Source organism: Mollisia scopiformis (assembly GCF_001500285.1).
Source record: "Mollisia scopiformis unplaced genomic scaffold LY89scaffold_36, whole genome shotgun sequence".
In the NCBI taxonomy this organism is placed as follows: Eukaryota; Fungi; Ascomycota; class Leotiomycetes; order Helotiales; family Mollisiaceae; genus Mollisia; species Mollisia scopiformis.
In genome coordinates this window covers 21,571-35,412 of record NW_017263616.1, presented here as the reverse complement: position 1 = coordinate 35,412, position 13,842 = coordinate 21,571, and the positions used below count along the sequence as shown (strand labels likewise).

The 13,842-nt window shown below is 48.3% G+C and overlaps 8 protein-coding genes across 8 annotated transcripts; 3 read left to right on the top strand and 5 right to left on the bottom strand.

Annotated features, from left to right (window-relative positions):
• Positions 1-82: 82 nt before the first annotated feature.
• On the bottom strand, positions 83-711 carry LY89DRAFT_677692 (uncharacterized protein; the record flags this gene model as incomplete). The annotated part of the gene is made up of 2 exons (XM_018213694.1): positions 83-281; positions 398-711. The coding sequence occupies 2 exons, from the start codon at positions 709-711 to the stop codon at positions 83-85; spliced, it is 513 nt and encodes a 170-aa protein (XP_018061815.1).
• Positions 712-1,163: 452 nt separating this feature from the next.
• Positions 1,164-1,916, bottom strand: LY89DRAFT_742692 (uncharacterized protein; the record flags this gene model as incomplete). The annotated part of the gene is made up of 5 exons (XM_018220856.1): positions 1,164-1,453; positions 1,512-1,538; positions 1,595-1,656; positions 1,712-1,779; positions 1,836-1,916. The coding sequence occupies 5 exons, from the start codon at positions 1,914-1,916 to the stop codon at positions 1,164-1,166; spliced, it is 528 nt and encodes a 175-aa protein (XP_018061814.1).
• Positions 1,917-3,771: 1,855 nt separating this feature from the next.
• On the top strand, positions 3,772-5,958 carry LY89DRAFT_766039 (cytochrome P450; the record flags this gene model as incomplete). Its single annotated transcript, XM_018221709.1, has 3 exons — positions 3,772-3,847; positions 4,369-4,814; positions 4,868-5,958. 3 exons carry the CDS (start codon positions 3,772-3,774, stop codon positions 5,828-5,830), a joined length of 1,485 nt encoding a protein of 494 aa, XP_018061813.1. The 3' UTR covers positions 5,831-5,958.
• A 4-nt stretch (positions 5,959-5,962) lies between these two features.
• On the bottom strand, positions 5,963-6,846 carry LY89DRAFT_711997 (uncharacterized protein; the record flags this gene model as incomplete). Its single annotated transcript, XM_018217945.1, has 3 exons — positions 6,546-6,846; positions 6,128-6,407; positions 5,963-6,095 (listed from the first exon to the last, which is right to left on the bottom strand). The coding sequence occupies exons 1-3, from the start codon at positions 6,667-6,669 to the stop codon at positions 5,963-5,965; spliced, it is 537 nt and encodes a 178-aa protein (XP_018061812.1). The 5' UTR covers positions 6,670-6,846.
• Positions 6,847-7,197: 351 nt separating this feature from the next.
• LY89DRAFT_631006 (alpha/beta-hydrolase) lies at positions 7,198-9,411 on the bottom strand. Its single transcript, XM_018211261.1, has 3 exons — positions 8,953-9,411; positions 8,644-8,906; positions 7,198-8,593 (listed from the first exon to the last, which is right to left on the bottom strand). The coding sequence occupies exons 1-3, from the start codon at positions 9,156-9,158 to the stop codon at positions 7,266-7,268; spliced, it is 1,797 nt and encodes a 598-aa protein (XP_018061811.1). The 5' UTR covers positions 9,159-9,411; the 3' UTR covers positions 7,198-7,265.
• A 4-nt stretch (positions 9,412-9,415) lies between these two features.
• Positions 9,416-10,069, bottom strand: LY89DRAFT_631004 (uncharacterized protein). The gene is made up of 2 exons (XM_018211260.1): positions 9,711-10,069; positions 9,416-9,662 (listed from the first exon to the last, which is right to left on the bottom strand). The coding sequence occupies exons 1-2, from the start codon at positions 9,978-9,980 to the stop codon at positions 9,582-9,584; spliced, it is 351 nt and encodes a 116-aa protein (XP_018061810.1). The 5' UTR covers positions 9,981-10,069; the 3' UTR covers positions 9,416-9,581.
• An 82-nt stretch (positions 10,070-10,151) lies between these two features.
• On the top strand, positions 10,152-11,900 carry LY89DRAFT_766029 (uncharacterized protein; the record flags this gene model as incomplete). The annotated part of the gene is made up of 4 exons (XM_018221708.1): positions 10,152-10,729; positions 10,780-11,282; positions 11,332-11,540; positions 11,593-11,900. Exons 1-4 carry the CDS (start codon positions 10,322-10,324, stop codon positions 11,898-11,900), a joined length of 1,428 nt encoding a protein of 475 aa, XP_018061809.1. The 5' UTR covers positions 10,152-10,321.
• A 648-nt stretch (positions 11,901-12,548) lies between these two features.
• LY89DRAFT_725624 (extradiol ring-cleavage dioxygenase class iii protein-like protein subunit B) lies at positions 12,549-13,695 on the top strand (the record flags this gene model as incomplete). The annotated part of the gene is made up of 2 exons (XM_018218990.1): positions 12,549-12,909; positions 12,967-13,695. Exons 1-2 carry the CDS (start codon positions 12,775-12,777, stop codon positions 13,693-13,695), a joined length of 864 nt encoding a protein of 287 aa, XP_018061808.1. The 5' UTR covers positions 12,549-12,774.
• Positions 13,696-13,842: the final 147 nt, after the last annotated feature.

Genomic DNA, 13,842 nt, shown 5'->3' with positions numbered 1-13,842 from the left:
GTAAGGGTTTTAAAATGGGGTGTAGAATTTTTACGCGTTACCGCGTCTCGCTTAAGTGGGCCATTCCCGGTGGCCTCAGCTCTTACTCGTCTTCAAATTTCCAGTTCGAGTCGCCACGAGACGCATGTCTCATTTCTTCCATGGCCGCGGGTCCGAACCAACCGTCTTTGCTAGTATTCAAGACGGTCGTGGAGTCTGGAGATTCGAGAAACTGTGCCCATTCGTTGAAGAGTTTCTTGAACATCGCATTTACTTTCGGGTTTAGGAAAGTTGCATTGCCGCTTTTGGTCCCCGTGCCAATCTAGGATTGCATTGATGGGTACGCCGACCATGCCGGACTCGTTGAAAGCAGGTGCTGTCGTCAAGAGAATTCAGCAACTCCAGCATATGGACATACCCTTCCAAATTCTTGTATTCATGCCTTTGAATGGCGTTTGAAGGAAGTTCAGGATCCTTGTACTTTGGTGGAACTTCATCGAACATGGAGTGAAAGAGTATGTAGATGGCTGGATCAGAGTCGATCAGGTCCTGGAACTCAGATATGATTGGTACGAAAGGATTTGGGGGAGCGGCCACTTCCTCGATTATTTTGTGTACCCATGTCTGGATGAGTCCTGCATCTCCAGGTAGCCAGTTTCTATGCCGCGGGATGTTGGGGCTTTGGGAAGTCTCTCCAAATCTTTCTGGTGGAGGATATTGAGTTGCTGTCATTTTCGAAAGCGATTTAATCGAAGTATCTCTAAAGGCTGCACCGGAGCAACGAGTGGCATTCAAGAACACTTCCCAAAGCGCCAATCAATAAGATACAGTGAGAACTTCTGCCTTTATGAAGAGTGAAAGGGCGAAATGAACTAGATGATACTGAAGTGGAAACATGGCACTTGCGTCATTGCCTCCACTAACAAGTACTGGGCTATGTAGATTTAACGCGACTAGTGTGCCGTGACGCGATTGATATTTACATAAGCGAATCGAAACTATTTCCCGAATTGTACAATATCAAAGTGGATAAAACCTGGAGTTAGCTGAAGGAGATTACGACTCTCCAGGAAGTTGGGAAGTTGCGCGGATGGTGGATATATACAAAAAGCTAGAACAACTGCGTCATCACTAGGTCGATAACTCACACTTGAAATCCCCTTGACAAAGACCTCCCGCATGCGTCACTGAGCTTCCATATCCCTCGCCATATTCATCTCGTACCAACCATCGCGTTCAACGCCTTTGCCAGCAATTGGGTTCTGAAGTTGCATGTTCGGCAACTCAGATGGCTTGCTCGTACCCGTATTGGCGCTTGATGGTTTTGAAGGGAGGGAAACGAGACTGCGGAGGCTGCGAAGGATTGCCTTAGATGCAGTTTTGGTCATCAACCTCCAGGTAGAGGGCAGAATGACCGCGATCAAGGTAAGGCCGGATTCTAACATAGACCAGTAGACTGATTCCGTGTCCGAGACTATATGAGTATTTGTCAGTGGAGAAACAAGTTTGAGTTTGGCGAGAGGTATATATACCGCGCGGGTCGGCTGTGAGTTTGACAGCTGCAGGATCGTTAGTTGAATATTCTTTCCCTCTTGCTTAAAACTAGAAAGTATACCTTCGTCGGCGTTCGCCAGTTTGTAAAATTTCGCCATTCGGACGCAAGACGCGATGGTGCCACTGATTTTATTACCACCACACATCCACAATCACATGTATCTTCAAGGACACTTACACAACTCCAAGCCCAAATGCCAAACTGATAGCAACCTTGTTTGCCAACGTCGTGTTAAGCTGGTATATCTGCAGTTATTAATCGGCATGAAACTTAAGCAAAGCGTCACAGAATGTTTGCTTACTCGAGGAACAGGGACCAAAATCACCAGAACATCCAGAATAAAATCTGTAATTCCCACGCTCTTAACAAATGGTAACGCCATACCGCAATACTTGACATAAGCTTCTGCACCTTCCCAATTTGCGGCTACGTGAGGTCCTCATTCGAAGAGATCGATGAAAAAGAATATCGCGGTCCATAAGACAAGGACGAGAAGAAATCTAGTAGTAAGGTTGAATGCGTCGATATCTTCACCTATGCAGAACACACGGCGATAGAAGAGAAGAGCACCTGCTTTGATGAGGCCGAGACTGATGGTTTGGATTAGTTGGTATGAGAGAAGGAGCTAACGACAGGTGAGTTCGGTGAGAGGAAAATGTCTCAAGAGTTAACAACCTTATAAAAGAGGATATCATTTGCACGTGTCGATGTGGGTGCTGTTGAGGTATATCCAAGACACTTGAGGCTAACAGCTGTGCATATGTTTAGCATCTTGCGCCTGCAGGCGTGCTCATTCTGTATTACAGGTGATGCATAGGATGGCCATTGTTTCGACGAAGACCTGAGAATAGAAGACATCAGTAATAGCCAAAGTGCCAAGCCAAGAGCATCGATTCAAACCAGACGGCTGACCTTGGGCCAGTCGCCGAGACAAGACAGATACAACAAAGAGAAGGTAGTGAATTTTGTTGAAGCGAACTCACTAAAGCCAGGCCGAGAATCCAGTCATCAATTTTCCAAGGCACTTTATTATCCTTTCGCACCCAGAAACGGAGGAGTACGAAAAAGAACGCGAGTACAAGCATCGTTGAGCTCACGCTCAAGATTCCATGAGCGGAAGTTCGAAGAGACATGGCGAGCAAAGATTGCTCGCAGCGGATCGAGGAGAGAAATTGATCTAGGGTTAATTTTTAAGGTTGATGTCATGAACCAAGAGATTAGAACGTGTAAAAGCTTGGCAATGGAGGCTGAGAAAGAAAAATAGTTGGTTCCGAATATTCTGGTTCTGAGTTCTGGCTCGTAAATCTTCTAGAGTCTAAGTTATTTTCTGGCATCAGGTGCGAGATTAGTAATGTGTGAGCTCCTCGTAGCAGAAAGCCCGTACGTAAAGAAGCAATTGTGTTTGCTGTGAAGAGCACAAAGAAGCCATGAGAGCGTGGTAAAAAGTGGACGCCGATTTACAGACCCCGGATTCTCAATGTAGTAATCATGGGAGTTCGGCGAGTTTCCTTCAAAGATCCGCGTGGCCAGGTCGCTATATATCCAATTAGAGATGACTTGCATGCTGCATCAACGTTTTTTTTTTCATGGAATGTTTCCTGGGGTCAAGATATGCTTGGCGGATACGAGCTATCCACTGCAATAGGTCGTATATGCGCCAATCTAGACGAAGATAATCACCCTCAAGGATGTGCACTTCATTATCCAAAGCGCTGCGCTCTTATTATCCTTCGAGTGGCCTTTTATCGCTGACACCTCCATGATAACGAAGGATCACTATCAATGAAAATCATAGCATCACGACCCTGATTTCTCATCGTCGAACCAATGATATGACAATTACGCTGTCGGCCGCAGTGTATGCTTGTAATTGCTTGAAGGGCGAGGGCATGTTAGGTACCCACGTAAGCGCCAGAATTGGGGCAAATTTCAGCTACCCCGCGCTTCCCAATTCGGACACAACCCCGGAGACAGTTTGGTGTTTCAAAGGATACGATTAATGGAACAAGTCATGGTTGACGATCAATGGAAGCGTAGTTAGAGTTGGCAAGAGCATGGTTATTGCACGGCCATCTCGAGGTGTACTTATGTCTTGCGCCTGAAGTTATCCACCCTAAATTGTTCCTACTGACCCGTCCGAGTCTCGTCTCCAAGCAGCCATTCTATTGTCTGCCCGAAATATACATCTACGAACTGCGATCAGTCTGCAAATAGTCTGATTCCACCATCATTCCAGAATGTATATCCCTAAACTACCTTTCTTCCTCGTCCTCGCCTCATACGCTTCCCTTCTTTTTGCAGCACCCAACTCCAGTATGTATAAGTCATTCGTCTACTTTTTCCTCAATCTGATAGTCTTCAGTGGAGTTTGTCGATGGTATGGAAGCCATCGAACCTGATGCATTAATCTCAAACATGAACGGGGCCGCCTCCTACGATGACTCGAAGGCGAACTTCGTTGAGTAGAGTTTGCAAGCGATAACGGGTATGAATTATCACTTCTTCCAGAGGAAAAAACTTCGAGCTAATATTCAGGGGTTTAGTAAAAAAGGCTGAGGATGGTGTCTGAGGTTCTACGGCGATGGCTCTGCTTATTGTTGTGAGGAGAGGAAAGATTCAAGGCTTGGACATCGAAGCTGTTCGGCTCTTGTGTACTGGAAAATATTGCGAGATGCTCTGTATCGTACATTCTTTCGTCTAAATGGAATCATTCGCCTAGAAGTCAAAGACCAGAGAGACCCAGTGAGAAAGTAAAGCGCGAGCAAGTTGTCATCCTCATATTACGGAACATCACTACCTCTCGCAAAGAGCAGCGAGTCGAAATGGGTGTGAAGCTCCTCCTCAATATCGCTACAAAGACAAGTTATTCGGGTCTGACCTCGCCCAAGAGCTCAACGATGCTCGAATACGAGGATATCTGTATGGAGCCATCCGTGGACAGTTCCATACATATGGCAAGACATTCAAGGAGTCCGTGGTATTTGGAAAAGTTGTATACAATACCATGAGTATGGAAAATATCCAAACAATGGCAGCAACGAAATTCAATGATTTTGGAGTCGAGCCTTCCCGCAAGTTGAAAAAGCCCAATTTCACAGGAGATGGAATTCTTTCGACTGATGGTCCAGCGTGGAAGCGTTCGAGAGAGCTTATCACGCCGACATTTTCCAGAAAGGATATTGCCGATCTGGATTCGCTGGAGGTATATTTTGATAGGATGTTATCTCTTATGCCCAGTGAAAATCAGACTATGGATATGCAGCCCCTTTTGAAAAGACTTGTACGCCGTATTCAGCCTAGCATTTGACGCGATGTCTTATTGACATTTGCCAGTTCCTCGATACGTCCACAGAATTTCTCTTTGCGGAATCCATCCACTCACTTCTGCCGGAAACACAGTATAAGTCGCAAGAATTCCTTGCAGCATTCGAGGAATCCTTGATGGGAATGGGGACGCGTATACGAGCTGGGCCACTCGCCAAGATCAAGTTATACTTTGACAAAACATGGGAGAAAGCATACACAAAGGTCCACCGATACGTAGATCAACATGTCGAAAGAGCGCTCGCGGAAACCAAAAACGACAAATCATCCATCAGCGCAGACGAAACCAATCCCCCACAAAAGTACATCCTCGTACGAGAAATGGCAAGAGAGATCAGAGACAAAGTATCCCTCTGCTACGAGCTAATGGCAGTCTTCTTCCCAGGCCGAGACACTATTCCCGTCCTCCTCGCCAACACCATCTTCCTTCTCGCACGGCACCCTTCAGTCTACAAAAGCCTTCGTGAAACGGCCCTCTCTCACACCTCTCAGCCTGTAACATACGATCTCATAAAATCACTCATCTTCTACAAACACGTCCTCTTCGAAAGTCTCCATCTCCTGCCTCCCGTCGCCTTGGTTCACCGAACCGCCTTACGCGACACCATCCTACCCACGGGTGGCGGAGCCGACGGAAAATCTCTAATCTACGTAGCGAAGGGAGAGACGGTTGTAGCACATCTGCATGCCCTGCATCGAGATAAAGATATCTGGGGAGAGGACGCGGATGAGTTTAATCCTGGACGATGGGAAGGAAGACGGACTACTTGGGAATTTGTGCCGTTTTACGGAGGGGCGAGGATTTGTCCTGCGCAGCAACAGGTTATGATACAGGCGACTTATGTGTTGTTGAGACTGGCGCAGGAGTTTGAGAGCTTTAAGAATAGGGATGAGGAGTTGAGGTATATTGGGTTGACGAGAATGGTTACGGAGAGTAGGAATAGGGTTAAAGTTGCTTTTGTTAAGCCTTAGCTTCTTGGTGACTTGAATGTTAATTTCTATACATAGTACTGCGAACCGATCATTCTTCCAAAATTGCGTCTTTCCCTTTGAACATCGAATGATATTATCCCATACTACCAATCTTTCTCATCCCTCACATACTCACTCACCTCCCCGAACCCCCTCCGCACCCCCCAAATCCTCAACTAACCCCTCCCCCTCCGCCCCGACCATTACAAACACCATCCTCGCCCACGCCTCCTCACTCGCATTCCGCCACGCATGCATCGTCCCCCTCTGCACACAACTATCGCCCCTCCTCAACACCCTCCTCTCCCCCCATCCAGAACCAACTCCACCTCCCCCTCAATCACAATCCCATAATCCAAACTCTTCGTCACATGCATCGGACTCAGACTCCCCGGCGCCATATCCACATATCTCATCACCGTTCCCGTCGAGATGGACAGACCCGGCGGAGAAGCAAGGTCCGATGCGTAGGAGGAGATATCGGGCGGTGTTGAGGAGGAGCGGGAGAGGTGTACGGGGAAGACGCGCGTGGTGTATGCGAGGAAGAATTTTGTGGCGGTGCCGATTGTGGTCCAGACTCCAGGATGTTAGTACTTGCTTTCATAAAAGATTTAAGAACCGAATCTTCGGCAATGGGATGAAACCTGTTCGGGAGCCCAAACATGCCTTGAGTGAAAGGAAGCGAGGAGAAGGGACAGAGAAAGGGCATGGTTACTACTGGGGGTGGGGATAGTGGTTGAGAGGACGGCTTGGCCGGATGGGTTGGTGGTTGTGATGTAGCGGTGGATTTCGGGGAGGCCGTTTTCTAGGGTTGAGGGGGCTGGTTGTGAGGATGCCATTTTGTGTTTTAGGATTTGGGAGAAGAGATCTGTTTGAGGTTGAAAGGTGGGGATATGCCGGGGGTGTTTATCTTCTCTGATGTACGTAAATTGGACATACGGCACTCCGACCTTGCTTTGGTGCAAATCTAGGATTCGGCTTGGATAAAGTAGCTAACTTCTCATCCTGTGCATTGGAGGATCTCTCTTGTATTCAGAAAGAAGTCGTCGTTGTTTCACACCGACGTGGTCGATCGACCTAGAAACTGATGCATGTGGGGCTTGGCTGGCTCCCCTTTTTAGCCGAGATAGCCGAAACGGAATTCTCCCGGGCAGCTCTAAAATGGAAAAGGATTAACGCGACCACCCAAAGAAGTAGAATATATCGCATCCTTTGCTCTACGGAAGTTGCGTTAAAGGTCTGATCTTTCGATGTTCTTAAAAGGACATCTTCGCAATATTAAGTTAGCTCTCAGGGGTCAAGGGGTGTGGGAATTCATTTTCATTGAACAACCCTTTTTGTCCCACTCCAAGATCAGTATCTCATTGCTCTGTGATTATGACTTTTCGGTATGAGCAGCTGCAGAATATTGAGTTATGTTCATCGAACAGCCAATCTATGCCTGAGGAATAACCGGCAACGCAACATAATTCTCCAACCCCTCCCCAAAATGCACATAATTCGTCCCCGCCAACAACTCCCCCGTCCTATCCTTCTCACTCTTATGCTGAAAAACGCCACTTCCCTGCGTATCCCCGGACGAGATCTCAAACACAATCCTGCCTCCCTTCTCCGCAACTACATTCGTAGGCCAGATCTCAACATCCACGCCATAGACTTCTCCTGGCTTTACTTCCTGCACATCGGTCGAGAGGTAGTTGCGTTGCGGGAGGTAGGGACGATGTTTTGCGCTCTGTTCATCGATCTTGCGCATGCTGACCCGCAGCCAGCCTTTGCAGAGCGGGATGGGATCGCCTGCTGTGCCGGTGTAGTGGACTTCTTCGCCTGAAGGAGCGAGGTAGCGCAGGGTGAGGAAGAGGTCGATGTCCTTTGGCGATTTGGAGGATTGATCTTCGGGTGTCATCGAGACGTTCAGATGCGCTACAATGTGACCTGTGATTTCGGTTTCTTGCTCGAATGGAGGCGTTGTGAACTGGATGAGCTCAGGATGATCGAGAGTGCCGAGTGCTTTGTAGGATTTCGTTGATGGCGATTTGCTGCTGTCTGGAGTCGTGGAAAGGGTGCCGTCCGAATGCAAGTGATAGTTCGTGTACTTGGTTCGAGGTATCGGCCATGCTGGCTCTTCTCTTCGTTTATATGTCGCTTCAAACTCGGGGTTGTTGAAGCCAACGTTTCCTTTCCTGAGAACCATCGAGACTGGTGGGACTTTGCCAGGGGTAGCCCATCCCACGGTATCTTTGTCTTTCAAGAAAGCGTCCAGGAATGACATTTGAACTTCCACCTCATCGTGGTAGTAGAATGGGAGATCGTGACGACCAACAATGAATCGGATGTACTTAAACTTCGATCCAGCCCAAGTAAAGCCCTCAACATTTCCGCGAAGATGGAGGAGAATGCCACCCCAGTTCGCCACACTGAGAAGTGGAACCTCAATATCCTCCAATTTGAAATCTTTGGATGAATAATACGCATCGTCTCTGAACTTATTCGCAGCATTATCGTCATTCTGATCTCTTCGATTCGAAGCAAGAACTTCATCAGAGAGATCTCCTTCAAGGGTGTCTTCGCCCCAATTGGCTGCTGCTCGGCCTGGCTTGCCATATTGATTCGTGATCACCTGTCTATTCCACCAAAATCGAATGAACGAGTCGGAAAGAATACCCCCGTGGCGACAACGGTCACGATAGTAATCTGACATGCCTTCCCACGGGATGATAGCTGCAAGGCCCTTGGGTCGACGAGCTGCAACACGCCATTGACTTCCTATGATTTATGAGCTCGAGTCTCAGGCCTCACTTTACGGGGAGACTCACCAGCATAATAACTGATTCCCAAAAGCCCAACTTTCCCAGATGACCAAGGTTGATCAGCAGCCCATTCCACCACATCAAAGAAACATTCGCTTGTGCCCTTTGACATGGTATCAAGCACACCAGGCGATTGTCCCAGACCCCTCTCATCTGCTCTCACTACCACATATCCATGTTTTGTCCAGAAGACCGGATCTGGAGTTTCCCAGGCGCTGTATTTCGACTTGTGTTCTGGGTTCACTTCACTGAATGACTTCTCGTGGAATCTAGGCCCTGTTAACTAGGTCTGGCTTAGTGGAACAGGAAACTCACTTCTCGTAGGGGATATCTTTTCCATATGGGCCGTATGTCACCAATACTGGGAACTTTGTACCTTCGGCGGCAATGGGTCGATATACATTGCATCTGATGGGGAAAGTTCCAGCGCGGGGAATAGAAACATTCTTCTCGAACACGAGTCCATTCTCATCGTCTTTTGTCACCTCAAGCAGGTCTTTGATGGCGTTAGTCGTAGTCATTTTGCCGTCTTCAGAACGCAATAAATATTTGGATTTTGTACAATATTTCAGAGATGCTTTTGATGGTAGAGAGCTCGAAAGTTAGCGTGTCGTCGGTCTTTCGGGGTATGCAGATGCATGGAGGGGCTCAGGTACCCGGCGTTCTCGGGCCCTCATTGCGGATGAGGGGGCGGGGCATTTTTCAGGGCGCATGGGCGGGCTTGTGGTCTTACATGCTGAAACAGCCAACGAGTTGTTTCGAGATAGAACTTTCCATTCACGAAGTAATTGATTGTTGATATTTGCAATTTTGATGAGACTCTCTTAGGAGAAGATGGTTTTTGTACATAAGATGGCGTAGAGTAGATCTGTGCTTTGAGGCTAGCTCGCCGCCAAGCAATGTTTGCCACAGTCGGCTCCTTTCCATCCAACAACTCTTCCTCATCACCATTCTCCTCCTATGGCATATCTGAACAACCCGGGAAAATAAGGCCCAGCAGTCGCTCCCCAAAGTTTCGCAGTACTCTGTTCGAGGTCAACATACACTCTAAGGTTTAGAAGGGGAAGACTCACAGCATTCAACACAACGCCAGTGAACATCAATGTCAAGAAGATCCGCTCGGGCAAAATGCTTCCATTTGGTCTTCCCTCAGCATCTCGATTTCTATCAATCGGCCTATAGTCAGGTACTCGACGATGATCCGTTGGCCAGTTTGGAGGATTGACGACTCTCGGTGTCTCTTGTGTCGACGATGGTTCTGTGCTGCCGTCGTAGCCTGTGAGATGGATCTTGTAGTCGCCTAGCACCTCTTCTATCTGGGAAGCGGTAACGGTGGTGCTCATCTTGAGAGTTGATGAACGATCATGAGTACGTTCAGAGGCTCAAAAGACGTTGCAAGCTTGTAATCAAGTGATTGCAACTTTCAGAGTTCAGCATGGCGTTTGATGTCCACTCGGAGGTGGCAAATCTACCCCGCAAAAGCTGCAGCTCTCCACATTCCGAAATTCTCAGGCCATTCAGGGACAACCCCAGACGAGGCTGACTTGTGCCTCGGGAGCTGCACAGAAAAGATCATTTCGGTGCAGAGCTCTGCTGGTTCCGAGCTGTCAACGTCAGAAACTCTTTTGCGCTTATTTTGTTGCATTTTATTTTTGTTCTGTGCTTCATTTTCTCACCCAACGAGATGGCTTCAGACCTGGAAATCGCAATAGAGACCCTTCGAGGCGCTGTCACAGAATGCAGATTCGAAAATGTACGATACCGGCAAGATCAATTCCATGCACTTCATGGTGCATTGCGAGAGAAGTCAGATGCGATATGTCAAGCAATTGCGAAGGATTCGAGTTGCTCGATAGCGGAGGCAGAGACCGAATTCTTTCTTGCCATGGATGCAGTGCAGAAGTCTTATGACAGCCTCAATTTTGAAAAGGCGTTGGAAGAGGGGTACTATGTGACGAAAGGAAAGAATAATGAGGACCGTCGAGCAGGATTGGGTCTAGTCGCAATTCGTCCCCAGCGACATACTAGATTCTACTCGGTAGTGTCGCCCATTGCTGCAGCTCTGGCAGCTGGAAATTGTATCCTGGTGCAGGTTTGTAGAGTATATGTCCAAGCAGCAGTCATTTACTAAAGATAGGGCAGCTTGATAATTCTTCGCAATCCGTGGATGCTCTTTTCACTGAGATCGTCACACCAGTGATGGACTCAGATACATTCCACATCACTTCCTCCCAGATTGAGGACAAGGACCTTGCAAAATTCGATCTTCTTGTGGATCAGACAACCACCCAGAAAGCATTCGCATCATCATGTCATTCCACGACAGAAACACGTACCATTGCCGTCGTGGACAGAACATCGACCCTCGAAACAGCAGCGAAAGCCATAGCAACAGCTCGCCTCTCACCAAACAACACATCTCCTTACTCTCCAGACTTGGTCATCGTCAACGAGTACATCAAGGATATCTTCAGCTCAGCTTGCCTCCAATACGCAAGCAACCAAGCGGAATCAACCAGTATTCGAAAGATCAGCCAAGAAGAAAAGAAGCTACAGACAACCATCCAAGAAGCCGAAATAAAAGGAACCATCAAAATCCACCGCACACCCGGTACAGACCTCAACATAATCGAGCTCCTTGACTCGTATGCTCTCCTCATCATTTTAATGACTCATTCCAGCTAACTTCTTCAGCACATCTCCCTTAATTAAGACCAAAATCCAAGGCCCCTACATCCTCCTCCTTTCCAGCACCGGCCTCGTCGACACCGTCATCACCCAACGCTCCACCCCCCTCTTCCTAGCAACCTACCTCTTCGCCTCCCCTTCCGCCGCAAAATTCCTCTCCGAACAAATCCCCTCGCACGCTAGCTACATAAACCAAATCCCCCCTCAACTCCTCTGTAACCTCCCCTCCCCTCCATCCATTCCCATCCCTCACTAACAAAACCTCAGTCGGACCCCCGTCCCCAACCTCGCATCCTCACACCCTGCATCCTCGCTACACACCAGCGATGCTCTCTGCTCCACGACCGCAATTTGTCGCGATTTCAGCGGAAATGCCGGATAGTCTGGAGATGAAGAAATTAGCGGCGAAGGAGTTGAAGCCTACGGGCCAGAAGCCGGGTCATGCGGTTGGGTTTTTTGAGCAGGGGATTTTGATTGGGCTTGGGAGTGCGGCGGTGGTTGTTTTGCCGGCTGTTGGATGGGGGGTTTATTGGGTTGGGCGGAGGGGGTTGGGGTTTGTTAGGGGGTTGAGGTAGATTTGCTGGGGGAGAGAATTGTGTGTAGTGGATTTATGGCAATGAACTAAGAATGTTTGGCAATTAAATCTTTAAGATATTGGCTAAAAATAGGAAGCCGATATGTTTAAGTGAAGAATGATCAAGTTGCTGAGTTGTTGTAATATTTGATGTTTCTGACGAAGTAATTGGAGATTCTCCAAGTCTTTTGGGATCTTGAGTGCTATTGTTTAGCTTTTCATAGATTACTTCCCTCCTCACACACTTAGAATATGGCTTCAGAACCTAACAATTTGCCCTGATCAAGCAAGCAATACAAGCAGCAGAAGCTTTCTCACTTTCCTCGATCCTCGTAGTTAATTAGTTACTACCATATCGACCACTAGCCTGCAACAAGTCTGCTTGATTGTTTATCAAATACACTTCTGACGCCGCGCAACCTCGTGACTTATCAGATGACCGTAAAGATAATCCGCTCACTCCCAAGTCCGACCGCAAGATTCGGCAACTGTCGGATAGCTCCAGCACTAGTTGGGATGTTTTATGTTGAATGAGGTGATCGTATAGAAATGGGGCGGCGTCGGGATGGTGGGGGAAGTTTCAACCCCACATCCGAGATTCAAAAAGGAGGGGCAACTCGGACTGATATCTCGGCAACGACATTCAAACATGCAATGCTGAGCTTGAGGCTGATGAGTACGGCAATATCGGGTGCACGCCGCAGGAACTTTCATTTGACAACAACGTTTCGCTTGACAATCGAAAGCTGAACGCATCTCAGCAAAAAGTGGAATAACTTCGTGCGAACTGAAACATCAAGCATTTACTATTTTTGCTCTTTCTGGAAATCAAAGTCATAATTCTCTACTCTTGTTGAGTTGGAGATATTTCCATTATGGCTTCCAGTCCAGTACACTTCTTCTCCCATGGCTCGACCATGATGCTGGGAGAAGAGTCAGACTCAGCAACATACTGGAAAAAATGCGGAGATGAAGCTCTAGCAAACGGCATTGAGCACGTCGTGATGATGGTAACTTCTCCCACTCCCTCTCACTCACTCTTCAACCCACATACTCACATCGTTCAGGGCGCACACTGGGCCACCCTCGGCGACGAAATCGAAGTAGCAGCAAACCCCAACCCAAGCAAAAGCCCAGTAGCATACGTCCACCCCTCCAAATTCGAAAACTACAAACTCAACCCCGACCTCCCCATGGCCACCCGCTGCGTCTCCCTTTTGAAGGCAGCCGGTCTGAAAGCAAAGACGAATACAACCTTCGACTGGATCCACGACACGTACTTAATTCTCATCCGCATGTTCCCCGCCGGCTGTCCGCCCACCACAATCGTATCCATGAACGCCCGCTACGACCCCCACTACCACGTCCGCGTCGGCGCCGCTCTCTCCTCCCTTCGTGCTCCCGCGGAAAAAACCCTCCTCATCGGCACCGGCGGCGCGGTCCATAACCTGTACCGCAACGTATGGAGCCAGATGCTTCTCTACCGCGACAATTTCGCCATGACAGCTCCGCCGGAAGCTGCTCTCATGGATTTTAGACAGGAGTTCGAAGACGCGATGTTGAAGAATAGCGGGCCGGCGCTCAGGAGAGCGGTCACGATGTTGATGAAGATGCCGAATTATCGGGATGCGCATGCGACGGATGATCATTTTATGGCGGCGTGTTTTGTGGCGGGGGCGGCGGGGCGGAAGGAGGATGTGGGGTGTAGGGCGGAGATGGGGGCCGAGGATTGGGAGTTGAGGAATATGTGTAATTCGCAGTTTACGTTGGGGAGTTGGGGTGGGGTTAAGGTTTGAGGTTTAGTGTTGGTTTTTGAGGTGGGTCAAAGAGAGGGGTGTATGCGTACAAAGTTCATTTTTGATACTGCCTGGTTTTATTTGTCTCTATATGCTCTTGTTTTCTAGTGAAAATGATTCCTCCCCCTGGTGGAGGAAGTGAACACG

What these genes read in the sequence shown, in the direction of transcription:
- LY89DRAFT_631006 (XM_018211261.1), bottom strand. Translation starts at nt 9,158, where the DNA reads ATGACTACGACTAACGCCATCAAAGACCTGCTTGAGGTGACAAAAGAC. An exon ending in AAAGATATCCCCTACGAGAA is followed by an intron (nt 8,907 to 8,952) that starts GTGAGTTTCCTG and finishes AACAGGGCCTAG; the next exon opens with ATTCCACGAGAAGTCATTCA. An exon ending in GGGAATCAGTTATTATGCTG is followed by an intron (nt 8,594 to 8,643) that starts GTGAGTCTCCCC and finishes CATAAATCATAG; the next exon opens with GAAGTCAATGGCGTGTTGCA.
- LY89DRAFT_631004 (XM_018211260.1), bottom strand. Translation starts at nt 9,980, where the DNA reads ATGAGCACCACCGTTACCGCTTCCCAGATAGAAGAGGTGCTAGGCGAC. An exon ending in CTGGCGTTGTGTTGAATGCT is followed by an intron (nt 9,663 to 9,710) that starts GTGAGTCTTCCC and finishes GACCTCGAACAG; the next exon opens with AGTACTGCGAAACTTTGGGG.